Here is an 18,706-nt window from a genome sequence, read left to right on the forward strand (position 1 = left end):
GACAAACATTCTCGGGTTACGAATAACCTGACAATAATTGAAAATCTCCTACTACCACCGCAATAAGCTGAAAATGTTGCTTGTGTTGTGATGGAGGACTTAGCCAGCCGAGTAATTGAACACACTACGCCTGAGTGGGACCCAACGGCGATTTCAACTCGGCCACCGACCGGTCTGAACATGGGTATTGTATACATTATGCACATTGATATGTAATAACACAAGTACAAACTACAAGTTCAGGTCAAAGTACGTCGAGGATAAGCTGTAATGCAGGCCTGAATACATTATGTCCCAGTCCACATTAGTTTCTAACTAGGCAGTGCCTTTTCTAAGAAACTAATCATGACATCAATTTCTTTGGTTATTTAAGTTGTTTCGTAAGTATTAATTATTTTGTAAGTAATATTAATTTTACGTAATAATTTGGTACGTAATATCAAATTGTAAAGATTTATAAGAGTATATTATATTAATTTATTTGGATAAGTAATATTCTAAAGGCCAATTGAGGAAAAATCACGTAAAAAAATATTTTTTTGATTGAGAAGAATTAAAAACAAACACAACTAAGTACTCGCATTGACTTATTATTTCCAAATCTGTCCTGCTGAAATCTGATAACTATTTTGCTATTTTTGGACCAAAGGATGACTATTCCCACAGTTTCAGTTGTGAAGGGGTTTTATTATCAGAGATGTGCTTTATTTCAAATAAATCCATTTCAAATGGAAATGCAAAATGCAAAATGGGTATTTTGCATTTTGCATTTTAAATGCTTTTCTAAAAACCATTTTGCATTTTGCATTTTAAATGCTTTTCTCAATGCATTTTCCAATTTAAATGCTTTTTTGCAACATTCTTCCTGTTATCTCAACTAATCTTTTTATCATAGGCCCCGTATATCAGTCGGTCCTCAACCTCGCTATGAGAGATAATTTACGTCTGTCAAGTTGCTACTTGGTAGGAGCCCTGGCAATTAAGTGATACCATTAAAAAAATACAGATTCAAATAGTGAACACGGGGCCATGATGCTGTAATATTAAATTTTAGATAGCAGTTTCTATTTTTTACGTTGCCAATATAAGTCCCGAGCAATTTTTTTACTCTACTGTTAGGCACATGTTCATCAAATGCAATAGTTGTCTTCCGAGTTCAGCACCAGTTGAATGTCTCTTTTCAAATGGAGGTATAATCATGAGACCTCATAGAAGAAAGATGAGTGATGATGTTTTTGAGAAGCTCGTTCTTCTAAAATCTAATAATGGCTAAGGCTACATAATACCTACATAATATAGAATATATATTGGTTTTCTCAAAGTTGTATTATATTATCTGTGGGTTTTTTAGTGCGCCTGCTTGGAGTTTTTTGTGACAATCTATGGTCAAATAATGGGTGCGCACTAGAAAACAACATTTTAAATTGTCTGATTGTCTCACTGTCGTGTATTTCTTTATTGTTCACTGGTGGATGTCCCCTCACTAGAGAGTTACTACACAAATGATGATGGCCCTATGAATAAATCATTAAAAATGACAATATTTAGTTAATAATAGATTCTATTATATTCCACTCAAATACAATTGTTTTTTACACAGGACATATCAGTATGTATGATTTGTTATTCCACAAGTAGTTCTACATTGATGTCCATTATTAAATGACACAGTTGTTTAAAAATTCTATAATTATTTTGAACCTGAGAAACCATTTTGCATTTTCAATGCATTTTGAAAATAAGTATTTTGCATTTTGCATTTGAAATGCTTTTCTAAAAATCATTTTGCATTTTGCATTTTCAAATGGAAAAGTTTTGACCCATTTCCATTTTGCATTTCAAATGGTTTTGGGTACCCATTTTGCACATCTCTGTTTATTATATACTAGCTGTACCCCGCCACGCGTTGATGTGGCTCAGGCAGTGTATGCAGATAGAGAAACAATAGCGCGTTTTGGTTTTACGTTCAACAGAAGGCACTGTTTTACAACAACAGCTTTTTTAACCTATCACAGGTGACATCTATATAATATATATAAACACATGCGTTTTCAAATACAACGTTGTGACAAAATTCCAAAGCAATCAGTGAAGAACATTCGGAGATTTAAGATTTTGAACAAACGAACATTTACGTTTTTATTTATAAAGATATATTTATCCATAATTATTTTATTATAATATATGTATCCATAATTAGTTGAGTGTTGACTAAGGAAGAGCAGGTTATTATTTCCTAGTCCACGGGAGGGGATATTCATTGAAAGGCAGTCGAAGTAAAGTAGACAAATCAATAATACAATTAATTATTTTGAAGAACCATTTGAGATTAAATTTGTTTACGGTTCTTCTAAAGGAGAAAGAGAAAGTCTCTTCCTTATTCCAGCCTCACAAAAATTATTAGACAAATATTTAAAATAAATACTTACATCTTTTTTAACTGCAAAAGACATATTTTTCTATATTTCGTCTCGATTACCTAACCCAAGATACAGAAAGAAAATACCAGAGAAAGCAGTCATTTTTGGTAAGATAATATTGAGATTAACGAAAGCTTTTTATTTATTTATCTCTTAGGCATGAATGGTGTTCATTACATAAGTCGATAGAAAGGACTATGTTCTGCCATATATTTTATGTAATTATATCACGATAATAAATAAACTTGGTTTAGCTGCTAGTTTGAACAGAGATTCATCGCCTTTGAAGTCCATTTTAAAATTTCTTTTGAGAAAAGTGCATGTCCAGAGTTATGTGGCCTATGCTAGTCATCTGCCAGCCTTCTGATTACTGGATAGAAGTTTGTGTCCAATTTTGAGTTCCATTATACTCCAAATTTTTCCAAATTGATGAGATTTCTGAAATAGAGAGATTGAAATAATTTTAAGTTCGGGTCGCTAACGTCAGGTTCTCTGCTATGAGGGGCAATTGGCGTTATGAGATAATTAATTTAGCATACTATATTCACTAACTCTATTTTATGATGGTGTTAATTAAATCATTTTCTGATTTTTCTGTTTCAAATTTTCATTTAGGAATCGCTAATATTGTCTTAAATAATTTAAAATTACGGTTTGAATTTTTTATGTTTAATTCATAAAAAAAACTAATAATATTGTTGAAATTTCTAGTTAACCCAGCTATTAATCCCAACATGATTAACAAATGAAAGATTTGATTGAAAAGTGATGTCCAAGTCTTAAAGTTGTAAGTCTCAAGAGCATTGTTATCAATATTGTCAGTATAGATCATTTGATTTTTTATTCGAGAAAATCTGACAATTTGAAATTTTGATATATTTGAGTGAAGTCTATTTTCTCTGCATTAAATCAAAAATTTATTGCGAGAATATTACAATGATAGATGTTTAAAATAATTCAAAAAAATTGGAGGTATTGAAATAAGAAGATAATAAGTAAGATAAAAACATCATTAAATAATAATTCCAATACAGATTTAGATAACTTAGAAAGATTAATTAGAACTACGCTAATAAATTTTTATTTCCATCATCCAAATTTAGCTATAGAACGAATAAATTTACCTATAAATTAAGGAGGTAGAGGTATAGTCAAAATAGCTTATTTGAAACATAATCAGGTAGAAATGCTAAGAAATTTTTTCCATAGGAAAGCTCATAGCTCAGAAATGCACAAAATGATTTGCAAGGCAGATAGAAACATTACACCTTTAAATTTATACGACGAGAATGCCGACATTTTTATAAATCTCAACCAGAAATTATAATATTTTACTTATATAATGCACTTGCATAATGTTGATTGACTAGATGATCATTTGTGGAAAAGTGTGTGGAAGGGTTTAGATTTTCCCATGGGAAAGATTTAACACGGACATAAAATCGGAAGATTAATGTATAAACAAGATTGAACCAAAGTATGAACCCTGTGGTACTCCACTAGTTGCATTATTTTTTTCTGACAGTAAACGGTATGCCGTTCAACCTGTCTTTTCTTTAACAGCATTTATTTTTGTTATTATATTAAGTTTAAAAAAAATCATTTAATAACACAATTCCTCTTGTAATGTCATGCTAAGCAAGAACATTTGTTTTGCCATGTGGTATCTTGAACAAGTCGTAGCAACGTTATGTTTGGTTAGTTTGAGTCGTACTTACTTATGGCCACACGGTCTTCTCAATCCAGTCTAGATATTGACTGACTCTAGTGTACACGGCGGGAATGGTGGAACCACATCCAATCCCAAAGGAGGTGATTCCAACCTGGTGATGGATACAGTCCTTCAGCCTATTGGTTGGCAGGTTAATAGTAAGAGGTCCACCGCTGTCTCCCTGAAAGATAAACACTTGACGGTAAACCGATACGATATTACGGACCAAGAGCACCACAAATACTCAACTCACAGTACTCCTCTAATACCATTACACGAAAATATCACACTTTGATTAAATATAACACCAATAAATAGTGTGGTTTTATTTATAAAGTATTCAAAAAATAAAACCTTTACTGACGAAAGAAAAAAAAAAATCTAAATTTATAAAATTTCAATATTTTTAAAATTTCAAAATTTATAAAATATTCAAAATTTATAAAATTTAAATCTAATTTAATTTAAAATACTAAATTTTTGTATTTTTCAAATAGGTAGGTAGGTCCCTAAAATAGTCCACCAAATAAATAGTAGGTGTGTAAAAATGGAAAGAAAATTAGACTAACGCTGCACGTGTCTTTCCCGCCATCAGAATTGCCGGCGCAGAGCTGCTGCGGGATGACACCCTGCTTCATGGTCCTCGTAACTCCGAAGCTCTGACGGCACTGCTGGTTGCTGAAGAAAGACAACTCCACCTCCTGCAAGGTGACCGAGCCACTGCCAGCTGAAATAAGGAAAATCATTAATCGTTTTCTTCTTTCTACCGCCAGTGGCGAAAGCAGCGCTACTGCACTATTTTTATATATTTTTAAATTTGGGGATGCTGAGCGGGGAGGAGAGGAGGTTCTGGGAAATGAAACAGTTGGACGTTGGACGTTTTGAATAGGGGAGTCAAAATATGGCTCGCGCCAGTTGCCATTTGGTTCAGGGCCGGATCTGATGTGAACACCCACACTTACATCCTTACCTTCTTTCCCCATCTCCTTTATCCTCACTACGTACAACTACTGGGGTTGCCATACACCTGGCTACAGACGGTTGGGAGCAGTTGGTACTATTGTGCTGTATTCACATTAAAAAACGTAGACTTAAGGAGTTAAATTAAAGAATTTTAGTAAAGTCTATTAATAAGTGAAGGTTAACTAATCAAAAAACATGTGTAAATTGTTGTAAAGAGTTTGATAAGTGTAACTTTAGTTCACTTCTGTTTAGAGTTGTAAAACATTAACAATATATAATATACCTAGGCTAGTTCTACCCCATCCAATGGCCTTAGCAATTGTCTGCTCCATTGTCTCGTTTTGCCACAAACAGACGGGCCGAACGAAATCTGTCAATCTGTTGAAAAACATACCAAATCAATGTGTGTTGAAAATACTAATCACCAAGGAAGATTAGTGAAAGAAGTTGCATGTTCCATTAAATCAGATGAAAGTTTATGAAAAATGCTGACGAGAATCAATATTTATAATTCAATATCAAAATATATAAATAAATTAAAGACAGTTTCACAGAATTTGAAGATTTCATCAAATTTGTTTTGATTCGTTGTAATAAATACCTGTCATAGTAGTTTTCATTGATAAAACTGTGTTTTATTATTAGTTTACATACCAACTTTAACTTTCCATCGAAAAATAGTGCACAAGTAGGTATATTTTGGCCTACTGGCTGTCATTTACATGTGTACGCCTCTGAGACGTATGTTAAGGCTTTATGTACCTATAAAATAGTTTAGGCTTCTAGGGTTAAAAACGTGATAATAAACTTCATTTCGACATAATAAAAACATTTAGCGTCCCAATGAAAATTGGTATGGATTTAATTATTTTAAATCTGATGGAAAATTTCAACAATTCTTCAAATTTCAAAGTAAATTGTCATGTTCTGTGAAAGATATTTTCAAGTTCTGTTACTATTTCAGTTCTATCAAGCAGCTAACCTATAATGATATAATAACAGAACTTGAATGGGACTTTCACAGAACCCGAAAATGAAAGTTAAAATTTGAAGAAATTTTCAAATTGTCCGAAACAACCCGAATGAAAATGGTAATGAACCCTTACTTGGCTGGTGTGGCTAATCTCAGCAGTGCTATGTCGTGATACTTGCTAGGCGACTTGTACTCTGGGTGAACAATAATGGACTGAATCTGGATATCCTGTAGTTCCGTGTCGTCCTTGGTAAAGTCCAATTCACCAAGGCGGACTATTTCTGGTCTACCGCTGGAAAATATTATAGCAAACGATCTTCTTCAAACACAGAAAACTTATTTTGTGGTGCAATTTTATTTAAAAAAACAAGAAATACTTAGTTTGTATCGCTTTTTAAAAAACAACCGACGTGTTTCGGAAGCAATGTCTACTTCTGCAGAGTTATATTTTTCAAATATGTAAAGTTAAAAAACTGACCTAACAAGTCCAGAGTTTCTGGTAAAAGTGCAGTGGGCTGCAGTAAGAACGTAAAACTCGCTCAACAGAGAACCGCCACATAACCAAGAGAAGCCAGCATTATCCGTTAGCCTCCAACCCATAGCTACCTGTAAATAGGCAAAATAATAATACAACCGTCTGGAGCTAGTGGGACTATGGAATCCACAGTTGCCGTATGTTGTGAGGCTGAGAGTAGTGGGGAGGGGAAGGAGGTTTTGAGAGTTCCTGGCTATTCAGATCTGGTCACCAAACACGGCTACAGCCATTTTAAGCTAAGTTTCAACAATATTACACGTTATTTGAAATGAATAAGTTGTGAAAATAATACATATTTGCTATTCTTATAGAGCCTTACCCCTCGACCACGGAGACGTAAAAAAATGTAGGAAGATAGGAAGATAAGATGATAAGAAGATACGAAGATAAAAGTTAACAATAAGAACATAAGAAGAAAAGAAAATACGAACATAAGAACATGAGAATATCAGAATATAAGAGGATAGAACGATAAGAGGATAATAAGATGAGAGAATAAGATGATTATAAGATAAGAAGATAATAGGATAAGAAGACAAGAAGATAAGAATATAAAAATAAAAGAAAATAAGAAGATAGGAAGAAGATAAGATGATGAGATGATAAGAAGATAAGAAGAAAAGATTTTTTTATTTATTCTTTATTTTAGCTTTCACCCATTAGGGGTGATCTTGGCCATACACAATTTACATAATTTAACATAAATAAACCAAACATAACATGTAATAAACATAACATGTAATAAACATAACATGTAATAAACATAACATGTAATAAACATAACATGTAATAAACATAACATAAGCGGTACAGAGCTGGTAACAGTAGGTTATCACAAAATTCTACAAATAGGAACCTGTGTACAATATAAGTGGGCGCTTTTCGTTATTTAACCGAAGAAAAGAATATAAGAAGATAGGTCGATAAGAGGATTAGATGATTAGAAGATAAGAAGATAAGAGGACAAGAGGATAAAAAGATTAGATATTTTATTAAGAGTTTTGAGTATGTTTTATCTTACAATGTGGGGGAATGCTCCTGGGTCCGTCACTGTGGTTCCTCCTATAACACCGAATACAGGGTCATCTGGTTCCGGACAAAACAGTGCAGAATGCTCCAAGCACTCTAAAAGCAACAAAAAAACAATGTTATGTTTGGTCCTCTATAATCGGGAGAAGCCGACATCAATTCTTAATCGTATCGTAATTCGAATATCCTCTATTTTTCATTTCGAAGTGTTTTTTAATATTATTAAAATTGTATACAAAATAAGATTAAAAAAAACATTTGTTTTCCTTACTCTGTTGACTAATCCGTACGCCATTTTTAGTTCCGAGAGAATTGACGATTCGATCTGCTGTTCCTGGTCTCTTTACATCATCATCGGTACAGCAGAAAGTCAGCCCATCCGCTGTATAAACCAAACAATGTGTAAATACAAACACTCTACGGCTGCCGCCAGTGGGATTATGGCATCCCCTAATAGGGGCGGGAGGGAGTTGGTGGGGGGGGGGGGGGAGAAGATGAGAGGGAGGAATGGTCGCCAAACGCCGCTAAAGCAATATCAAACAAAGATTCTGAAATATTATATCTTACTGTGGTAGTAAAACTCAAATATTTGATTTGAAAATTGGAACTGATTGTTCAGAAAAACGATAAAGTTGGTACTACATACCTGCAATCTGAAAATTATTTTATTTCAACTAATTTAATGAACCTATCGAAGTCCTGTTTTAACTCGACTATTTGCCGTTTGGTGTATCTGTAAATTTGTTTGTTACGTTCCGGAACCGGTTCAACATGGTTGCCGTATTGAATATTACATTTTTATATATTTGGAATATTTTATATGATGGTATAAGCACGGTAAGACGATCTCAAAGACGTTACTTTGGACAAATTGTACAATTCAAAGAAGTGTGGTTTATAATTCTGTACCTATTTACAAATCTTATGATTTCCGAGGAAATTTCTATTTTGATTTATTAAATAAGGGAAAATAAGAAATACACTTGATTTGGACGCAAGTTTTACAAAGGACTGTTCACAGAACTACTACTAGTATTTATGTACTTTGTATATCTTTTGTTTAAATATTTGAAAGATTTCGAATTTTTTCAAGTATATGTAAATTTCTAGTTGTCTCTCTATTATTTTTCAAAAAAACATAATTATAATTATTATAGAGAAAATTGTTAATATTTGTTGTTGAATTCAAGATCAATCAGGTACCTCGCTCAATACATTAACACAGGAGGCCTTGAGGAAGGTCATTTCCCTCAGGGCCTGTCATCTTCGGGGGTGCTGTGTGGTGGGTCTTTTTAAGTAAAGGCAAGAGAGGAAGTTCTAGGGAGGAATATGATAATGAGGAGTGGGTCGGAATCTTGGGGTCAGTGTGTCCGTGAGTGACGTCCGGCTCGCCACTCAACTCACATCCTGCTAAGTCACCAAACATAGCGCACTACTTGGGTATCTACGGAAAAGGTTATCAAATAAATAGCGGCGATCCGCCTACCAATTTATATGCGAAACCGGCTGGTATTATCGATTTTATTTATTTTTCAATTACATACATAACTACAAATCAATTTAAAAATAAAACTCACCTGTACTCTGAGGCAATGGGGTAGAATTAACACTTTTATATAAAGCGACCAAAAAAACAACAGAAAAAAATAATGTTAACATTTTAAAATAGAATTACTTTTTAAATCACTGTCCGAATAATATGTTAAGTTAGCGACGTACTACTGCAACGCTAACCGATGTTACAATGCGCTTTGCTGAAACTGGTTGAGGTCAAAATACTATATACTACCTCTCGTATGGTAAGAACTGCTTATAGGGTCGGACTCAGTAAAGGCGCAGTTGGAAGGCTAAACTAGGGCGCTAAATGGAAAGGCGCGCTGGGAATTGACTGAAAAAGTTGTAGTAGAATTGTTTTTATTTTTACGCTACGGATAATCAAATATTCCTCAAAAGTTCCTGTGTGGGAAGTTTCGATCTATTTCTAGACTTGTTATACTGAAAGCAAATGTCTGTAATAATAATCACGGCCCAGACAAGCCCTGGACTAAGCATTAGTGCCATTCTGTATGTATGGCATTGAAGTCAAATCTAGGGTGAGAGGAAATTGCCTGGCAGCCATCTTGTATGACTAACTTTTGAAATGATTTGTACGCAAGGTGGTGCATAAAAAACTAACTTACCATCACGCCGTTTTTCCGCAGCTGTAGGCAGAGAGGACGGACCGCCAAAAAACTCGGTCAAACCACACACTCCTTGCCTCATTCACATTCATACATCGTCTCATACATACTCTTCTATTATTCTAACTCTTGACATGGCCCGACTCGAGTATCTGATTCACTTGATCGTGCCATGTCCTCCTCAGACGTCCCTGACTTCTGCTACCATTCACATTTGCATCGTATATTCTCCTTACACTCCTTTCTTCGCTCATTGGCTCTACATGCCCTAACCATCTAAGCGTCCCTTTATTGATCTTACTCATTACGCTTACATCAGCCTTGCACTTTTTGCGGATCTCCACATTTCTCAAACGATCGTATATGGTTTTACCACACATACGCCTCATGGATCTCATTTGAACAGCATTCAGTCTACTTTAATCCTTTCTCTGCCAGTTCCATACATCAGGGTAGGTACCAGCACTCCATTGTGGACTGCTAGCTTCGCTTCATTGGACAATGTTTAGTTAGCGCCAACTGCGTTCAGTCCTCCATGAATAGAGTTACCTGCATTTCCCCTTGTTTCAATATCTCTATCAGCCTTCCCATCTCTCTAGAACATACTTCATAAATACACAAACTCATCCACCTGCTCCAAGTATTCCTCGTTCACAATATCATGCATAAGAAAACGTTTAAGTTAAAGCATAATTATCAGGAAAAACTTATAGTAATTTTGAAATTCTTAAGATAAAAATAAAATTCAGTCCACCCTACTACACCGTCCATTATTAGGTAGGTACATGAAAAGATTTAGCAACCTGCGGAGAAGGCCGGTTTACATGAACCGGTTTGTTTATCTAGATGGTTGTATGACCTCTATTTAACAACCAAAAATGACGCACAAATATATGATGCCTTTAGCAAACATGTTATTGCCAAATCAAGCTGCTAAATCCTTAACTAACCAACCGATGATGGTAATTTAATAGGAAGAAATGATATAATACTTGCTGCGAACAATTGGAACCCTAAAGTTCAAACCCTTGACTTCTGGATCAGGATACAAAGATTTTTCATGGATAATGTCATCTTTGGCGATGCTATGTGGAGTGCCTCTTTATCCTGGCATTGTTTCGGGGACCAGATCTGATTACCGTCTCATACCCCTCCCTCTACTAATTACACCAATTGAGGAGACCAGTTTAACTCGTCCGTTTTGTAATTTTTCAAGATGGTAGCCGTGTTGGGTACTGCTTTTTTATCCCGCCAGAGTTCGCATGAGCGTGGATCCTACTAAGATCTGTCAAATCGGAATAATCAATATTATTGTACCTACCAGAATGAAGAAAGTTTAAAAAAATATTAATTATTGTCAAATTGTATTATTCTTATTTCAAATAAGGAAATGGCTCATAAAATATGATATGCATTTCAAAGTAGTTATTGAAGTTTCCACATAGAAAACTAAACTAATGATTTCAGAAGAAATTTTGGTTTTAATTTATTAAATACTAACTGACGGTATACCCGGCGTTGCTGGGGGTTACCCTTAAGAGGAAGCTACAAGCCAAAAATATGTATACTCTTGGTTTACCTTATATTGTAGGTAATAGGCATTAAAATCGCTTGACAAACGGAGTCTAGAAACGTTCGATTTCAAGCAAAAAAATGTTTTTTTATTTATTTTGCAAATAATTTTATAAGAAAGCAAAAAATTTGATCAAGTGAAACTGTCACAAATAATCTTGGCTATAATACTGTATTTTTTAAAAGTTGTTTCCATTATGCGTTCATACATTTCTATTCAGAAAATATATTTTTTTAGTAGTTTGAATTTATATTTTTTATTGAGTAATTTGTTTTTTTATTTGTACCTAATCTACTCAAGCGAAGCGATAGGAAAACCTTCAATTTATGTAAAACATATTTTTTTGTTTTCATAATGTACACCAATTTGTTATAAAGATTAATCAAAATAGTGATTTGGCATTAAGCGTCGCCTTAAGAGATAGACAAATACCATTTGGGACTTTTCTGTAAACCTTTTTAAGGTATACAATTCTGTAGTACATTATTCTGATGTACCTTATAAGGTTTAGCCAGTGTTAGCAATCTAATGATTTACGACTTTGTTAAAAGCATCGACTTTTCGCTACTTTCGATAAATACAATATAAAATTAATATACACAATAAACCTTCCGGAAAAAATTCTTTAATTGATAGTGAAAACCTAATCAAAATCTGTGGCGTATTTTAGAAGAACTAAGAGCATAAACAGAGAAATTCAAAACATACTTTTTCAGATGCGATGTCTACAACTATTCACAGAACTACAAGTAACGCGGTATTCACTTTGAACTGCATATTTTGACACTTTTTTAGCGCATATAATCCGATATGTAATAATTATCAATATAAAAATGAATTTAATATTTTTTTAGAAGAGTTGGTACAACCCTGATTTCGTAAGTTATTTCACCATAAAACTGAGAAGAATAAGGTTAGATTAATTTATTGCCTTTTTACATCAACAAAGAGACTCTGTACTACTAATACCAAAAAAACCCAAAGTCACGTGTTTATATTTTTTAATTTATTTCTTAGTATTAAAATATGATGGGATTTTCCTATTGCTTAAAATACTCCGAAACAATATTACATTTGAATTTTCGACATTTTTTGTAAAATTTATGACGTTTCATTATGATTTTTAACTGAATATCGCACAAGAGTCCCAACTGCTCCCACCCATCAGAAGCCAGTGAGACTATGGCATCCCCAATTTGAAGTTATGATGCTGAAGGTAGTGGAGAGGGAGAAATGTGGGGAAGTGTCTGGTATCTGGTCACCAAATACGGCTAAAGCCATTTTAAGCAACGTTTAGATTGTAGCGTGCCTCTACACGGGAGGTCCTAAGAAAAATAAATCACTTGTGGCCTGTCATCTTCGGGGTTGCTTGGTGGAGGGTGGTATCTTTGGGGAAAGGAAGGAGTGAACCTGGATCTTGAAAGACCCATGGTATAGGAGCTGTTGAACTCAAGATCAAGTCGTTGAAACGACCCGTTCTCGTGCACCGTTGCCGAAGAGATCTATGACACTAGTTCCTAGGAGCATCGTCCATTGAGATACCGGTAGAACAATGCGACGCCTGTGCTCTAAAGATTTCAGTCCGTTCGTTAAGATAGCGGAATATATCAAACGGGCCGCACGTTTCCGCGCGGGGTCAATGTTTTTCTTTTCAGATATTTTAGAGCTCCAGCCCAGAGGTGGTTGCCAAATTCAACAGTCGGTGTACGATTTATACAAGGTTTTTTTAACAGTTCTTATTCTAGATAAAAGAAAATTACAATGTACTTAATTAACTAGAAATAACTAATGCATTACACATAAATACATAACACATAAATACATTACATATAAATACATTATACATAAATACTTTACACATAAATACATTACATAACGATATTATCCACTCTCAGTGTTTTGTTGATTGAGCATAAAAGTTAACAATTTATTTTTAAATGTGCCTATACGTTTTTGAATTTTGTCTGGAAGGCAATTATATATATTGCCCCCCTCGTAACCAATGGATTGCTTGCCATGGTAAATGCCATAGAAAAAAAAGACGACCAGTACTTCATGGTACCGCGACTGAGCATAAAGGCCTCATAGCCGTTGAAAGGCGCAAGTATATTCATGCCTGGCAATTCGATGTCAACACTACGGTCGAGGATATTGTAAATTTCCTTCTCAATATAAACAAAGAAATTGTTTACGATGTTGTCAAATTGACAGAAAAAGCTGACTACGCCTCTTTCCGGATTGGAGTCCCGGAATCGAAGCTTTCATTTTTTATGGACCCGAACATATGGCCAAATCATGTTGCATTCAATGAGTGGTTTTTTCGGAGAAACGTTGCAACCAATGATAAAACGAAACACTCTAAGAGTGAGAAGTAATTCTAACCTCTCTATCTATTACCAAAACGTTCGAGGGCTAAATACGAAATTGGCAGTATTTAAAAACAACCTATTTGCTCGAGATAGCTTAGATTTAATAGCAATCACTGAATCGTGGCTGAAACCAAGTGTGCATAATTCAGAGCTATTTCCAGAAAATTATGTTGTCTTTCGTCGTGACCGCCTCACACGAGCGGGGGGTGTCGTCCTGGCTGTTCGTGCTGATTCTGTAACCCATGCTGAGAGGATTTCTTCAATGGACCTCCCCGACACTGAATCCCTGTGGGTGAAGCTATCCTTGAAATCTTCAACTGTTTTCGTATGTGTGATATATGTGCCACCTCGTTCTTCAACTTCGTTATACTACAACATGTTCGAAAAAATAGAAAGTAATTATAATCTTCTCAGTGACAAAAATATCTTAATATTAGGTGATTTGAACCTCCCTTCCTGTAACTCCAATATTGTGAACATGTTTAACTATTTTAAATGTTTCTACGGTTTGCAAGAATATAACTTGATATGTAATGATTATAATAACACTCTGGACATAGTTTTATGTAATGCCAAGGATCTTATAAAGTGTGTTGAGAAATGTCATGACCCTATTACAAACGAGGACAAGCACCACCCTGCTTTGTCTATAAGTATTAGTGAAACTCACACAGGTGTTGCAAATTCATGTCTAAACCCAAGTCCAATAGAAGTTCCCTCCTATCATGGAGCTAGAACCATAAACGCATGGAGATTCAACAAAGGAAATTTCCACTTATTATATGAATTGCTTTCTGAATGCTCATGGCAACCGGTCTGCCAAAGTTCAATAGATATAAATGCATTATGTACAAATTTTTACAATTCAATTTACAATATATTCGACAAGTGTATACCCATTTCCACACCTCGCACTACGGCACACAGAGTATATCCTAAGTGGTACACCAATAGTATTATTTCAAATATTAAAATTAAACATATTTTTCATAAGCGATGGAAAAAAACACGTCACAACTTGGACTATGCTAGTTTTTCAGCCTATCGCTCCATCGTAAAACATGAAATCAGTGAAGCTTTTAAAAATCATTTAACTTCAATGGAAGAAAAATTATCTATCGATCCCAAACAGTTTTGGAAGTACATTAAGGATCTAAAAAAATCCAACAACTCATTTAAGTCTATGATTCTTGACGGAGAGGAATTGACTACTGATGATAAAATCGCAAATAGTTTTGCGACTTTTTTTTCATCTGTTTACAAAAATGTCCAACCAACTCTCAATATTGACTCTACCCTTCACACTGTACAGATTGGGCCCTCATTCGACCTGGTCAGTATTTCAGAAAAAGATGTTAAGGAGGCACTCTCAAATTTAAAGAAACCTCACTCCATCGGTCCTGACAATATTCCAACATTTATACTAAAGGGTTGTTCCGACCTTTTAATACCACCATTATGTCATCTCTTCAATGTTTGCCTAAAAAACGGGATTCTCCCAGACATCTGGAGATTAACTAAAATAACCCCTATCTACAAGAAGGGAGATAAACGCGATATCCGGAATTATCGACCAGTTGCCGTTCTATGTTCCATCATGAAAATATTCGAGAAAATTCTACATAAATATATACTTAATCACGTTAATCCAATTCTTGATGACCGTCAATATGGTTTTAGACCCCAGATGTCAGTAACATCAAACCTCTTATGCATCTCAGATTTCTTATCACAAACTCTCGACAATCGGGGACAGGTGGATGTTGCTTATTTCGACCTGGAAAAAGCATTCGACAAGGTTGACATCGACATTCTTCTAAATAAGCTAGCTTCATTTGGTTTTTCCAAAAGACTACTCTGTTTTTTTGCTTCATATTTTCGAAATCGTAGACAGTTTGTTTATTATAAGGGTTCCAGTTCTTTGGAATTCACAGTTTTTTCTGGAGTTCCTCAGGGGTCTATCCTTGGACCACTTCTGTTTCTGATTTTTATCAACGATATTGGTTCAGTCATCACACATTCGCTGTATTTACTATTTGCAGATGACTTGAAACTATATCGTTCAATAAAAAACCATCTTGACTGTATTCTCCTTCAACGTGACATTGACTGCGTCTCAAACTGGGCCAAAATAAATGGCTTGAACTTCAGTACACCCAAGTGCAATATCGTCTCGTATACAAGATCAAAGAAACCGCATTTATTTGAATATACAATCAATGAAATTATTCTCCAACACCTAAATCAAATCAAAGATCTAGGAGTTATTTACGACAGCAAACTAACCTTTCACCAACACATCGATGATTTAATAAGCAGAGGATACAGGCTTCTCGGCTTCGTAATTAGAAACTCATATCCGTTTCGTAACACAAAAACACTGACGTTATTATATAACACACTAGTCCTAAGTGTACTTGAATCAAACTCGATCATCTGGGCTCCACATGAATTAACATACACTTTACGCATTGAAAGAGTCCATAAAAAATTTTTAAGGTTTTTATTCTCGCGGCTCTATGGACGTTACCCTTGGCTTTACCCATCGATTTATATATTAGGCATGACCAATTACCACTCCCTAGAGACACGTAGAGGTATTGCTTTGCTTAAATATTTTTTCCAACTAATAAACGGTCACTTATCTAATAATGAGATACTGGCCCAATTAAATTTTTTTGTACCAGAGTCTCACTCTCGAGGACGTCATCACAATCTTCTATATAGTAGAGCAAGCCGCACTAATTTATTAATGAACTCACCTGTGGGGAGAGCTACGTGCTTTTTGAATGCGGTAGATAAGAAATTAGATTTATTTTTTGTGTCCTATAGCGCATTTACGAGATTTTTGGCATTGCATATACACTGCATAAATGGTACAATTATAACGTCTTAGGCTTTATTACCTGTAATTGTTATAAATAAATGTACAAATTATATATATAAATAAATAAATAAATATAAATAAATAAATAAAGTATGTATGGTGTTTAAATGTGTGTTATCGTGTTGCCGTGTAAAGTGTGTGTACTTGGACGCTTTAATTAGTTTTGTATTTGTATGTATGAGTTTATTATTTATTTTGTAAAGAAGGAGACATGTACAGTATAAATTAAATGTTCTTAATGTTAAAACAGTTTTGTTTCAATATATAACTTTTTAGTGGATGTTCTAGGTTTGAAGTGAAATAGCTTTTTGATTACTTTGTTTTGTGTTACCTGTAGTTTATTTATATATGTTTCATATGCGTTTCCTCAGATTTCTATCAAGTAGTTTAAATGTGAATGTGCGAGGCTGTAATATGGACCCTTTTTAATTTTATTTGGTAACAGATATGATAACCGGCTAAATACGCTAATTAAAGGGGGGATTGTATCTTTAATATCTTGAATATGCTGTTTAGAGTGTTTTTATCAATGCACATCCCAAGATATCTCTCCTGTACCAGAATTTGCAGGTTGCCATATTCAATATGTAAGGGTGCACGAGGAAGAATGATTTTACGGGTTGAGCTAAAAATCAGTTAGCAGTTGTGTATTATTATTAAATGAATACATTGTGAAATAACGCAAATTAAATGAATATATATTTGTTATCATTTAATAATCAAATGTATTGACCTCTCCGGGGCAATGTCAATGTTCTTAGTTATAGTAATGGATTTTCCAATAAGAGGTGTTATTTTGAATAGCCCGGTATTTCGGTAGATGTTACTTTCGAAGCTGTTATTTTTTGACATTTGACAAGCAAAAACTACGCTATCAATAAAAATGGAACGATACACGCTTCAACAACGCACTGAAATTATTAAAATTCACTTGAGTGAATCAAATGCAAATCATCTTGAGTGATGAGGCCCATTTACACCTTAGTGGCTTAGTCAACAAGCAAAATTGTCGCATCTGGGGCTCGGAAAACCCAAGCGTTATTGTTAAAAAGCCTCTTTATCCTCAACGTGTGAGTGTTTGGTGCAGTTTATGGTCCGGCGGAGTCATTGGACCTTACTTTTTCGAAAATGAGGCTGGAGCAACAAATACGGTGAATGGATTGCGCTATCGAGAGATGATTAATGAATTCTTATGGCCGGAATTAGATGGTATTGATCTGGACAACGTTTAATTTCAACAAGACGGCGCTACGTGCCACACAAGCAACGAAACCATTGATCTTTTACGATTGAATATCAAAATAACACCTCTTATTGGAAAACCCTGTACTTATACTTATATTGGTGACATCAGTTTGTTTTCAAATCGCACTTCTTGGGTTTATCAGTTTCTTGTAATTCGATGTCGGGTTTTTCCCAATTCTTCATTAAATAGGTTAGACAAAATAAAAATGAATACTGTAACATCTCTTGAACAAAACACGCACGTACTAATGACATACTTATTAGGATGGAGCGGTCAATGCGGAGTCGAGTTGTTCACTCGATGGGTACTTAGATCAAACTGGCTGGCTCGGCGTGGCTCGGTGTGACTCGGCGTGGCTCGGGGTGGCTCGGCGTGGCTCGTCTCCGTGTTCCTCGCCGTGTGTACAATTTACAAGCAGACGGTAAACTGGGTACCTTTTTATCTGAAGCCGAACAAGAGTACCAACTGCTCCGAGCCGTCTGGAGTCAGAAAGACTAGGGCATCCCCAATTGGCGTGTGTTATGAGGAGGAAGTACCTGGCTATTCAGATATGATCACCAAACACGGCTAAAGCAACAATTTCAAGTAAGGTTTCAATATTTTGAATGGTCGTCTTACACCAGGGCGATACTGGGAGTATCTTCGACTCAGAAACTTGACGCAAATACTAGCTGTGCACCACCACGCGTTGCTGTGGCTCAGTCTGCCTGTGTAGATAGAGAAACAATAACGCGCGTTGCTTTTACGTCCAACAGATTATTTTATTTAAAAAAGAAAAGCATTTGTGTGTAATAGATGGCGCTGTTTTTTAAAAAACAAA

The 18,706-nt window shown here is 34.9% G+C and overlaps 2 protein-coding genes across 2 annotated transcripts in view; one reads left to right on the plus strand and one right to left on the minus strand.

Moving 5' to 3' along the window:
• The window catches only part of LOC149415985 (uncharacterized), a 498,120-nt gene that overhangs the window by 37,846 nt on the left and 441,568 nt on the right, over positions 1 to 18,706 (plus strand). The gene's annotated exons all lie outside the window — the stretch shown is intronic.
• Positions 1,660 to 9,364, minus strand: LOC149415989 (serine protease snk-like). Its single transcript, XM_089642025.1, has 9 exons — positions 9,209 to 9,364; positions 7,903 to 8,013; positions 7,624 to 7,727; positions 6,546 to 6,673; positions 6,201 to 6,359; positions 5,378 to 5,472; positions 4,701 to 4,858; positions 4,139 to 4,312; positions 1,660 to 2,858 (listed from the first exon to the last, which is right to left on the minus strand). Exons 1-8 carry the CDS (start codon positions 9,288 to 9,290, stop codon positions 4,139 to 4,141), a joined length of 1,011 nt encoding a protein of 336 aa, XP_089498151.1. The 5' UTR covers positions 9,291 to 9,364; the 3' UTR covers positions 1,660 to 2,858.

The sequence above is a fragment of the Hesperophylax consimilis genome, chromosome 17, assembly GCF_061612785.1.
Source record: "Hesperophylax consimilis isolate HC1 chromosome 17, BYU_Hcon_1.0, whole genome shotgun sequence".
Classification (NCBI taxonomy): domain Eukaryota; kingdom Metazoa; phylum Arthropoda; class Insecta; order Trichoptera; family Limnephilidae; genus Hesperophylax; species Hesperophylax consimilis.

Bases quoted from the DNA above. Each gene is read 5' to 3' on its own strand.
- LOC149415989 (XM_089642025.1), bottom strand. From the start codon at position 9,290: ATGTTAACATTATTTTTTTCTGTTGTTTTTTTGGTCGCTTTATATAAA. The intron at 7,728-7,902 runs GTAAGGAAAACA...TGTTGCTTTTAG, and splicing joins CGTACGGATTAGTCAACAGA to AGTGCTTGGAGCATTCTGCA. The intron at 4,313-4,700 runs GTTAGTCTAATT...TTTATCTTTCAG, and splicing joins GCGGGAAAGACACGTGCAGC to GGAGACAGCGGTGGACCTCT.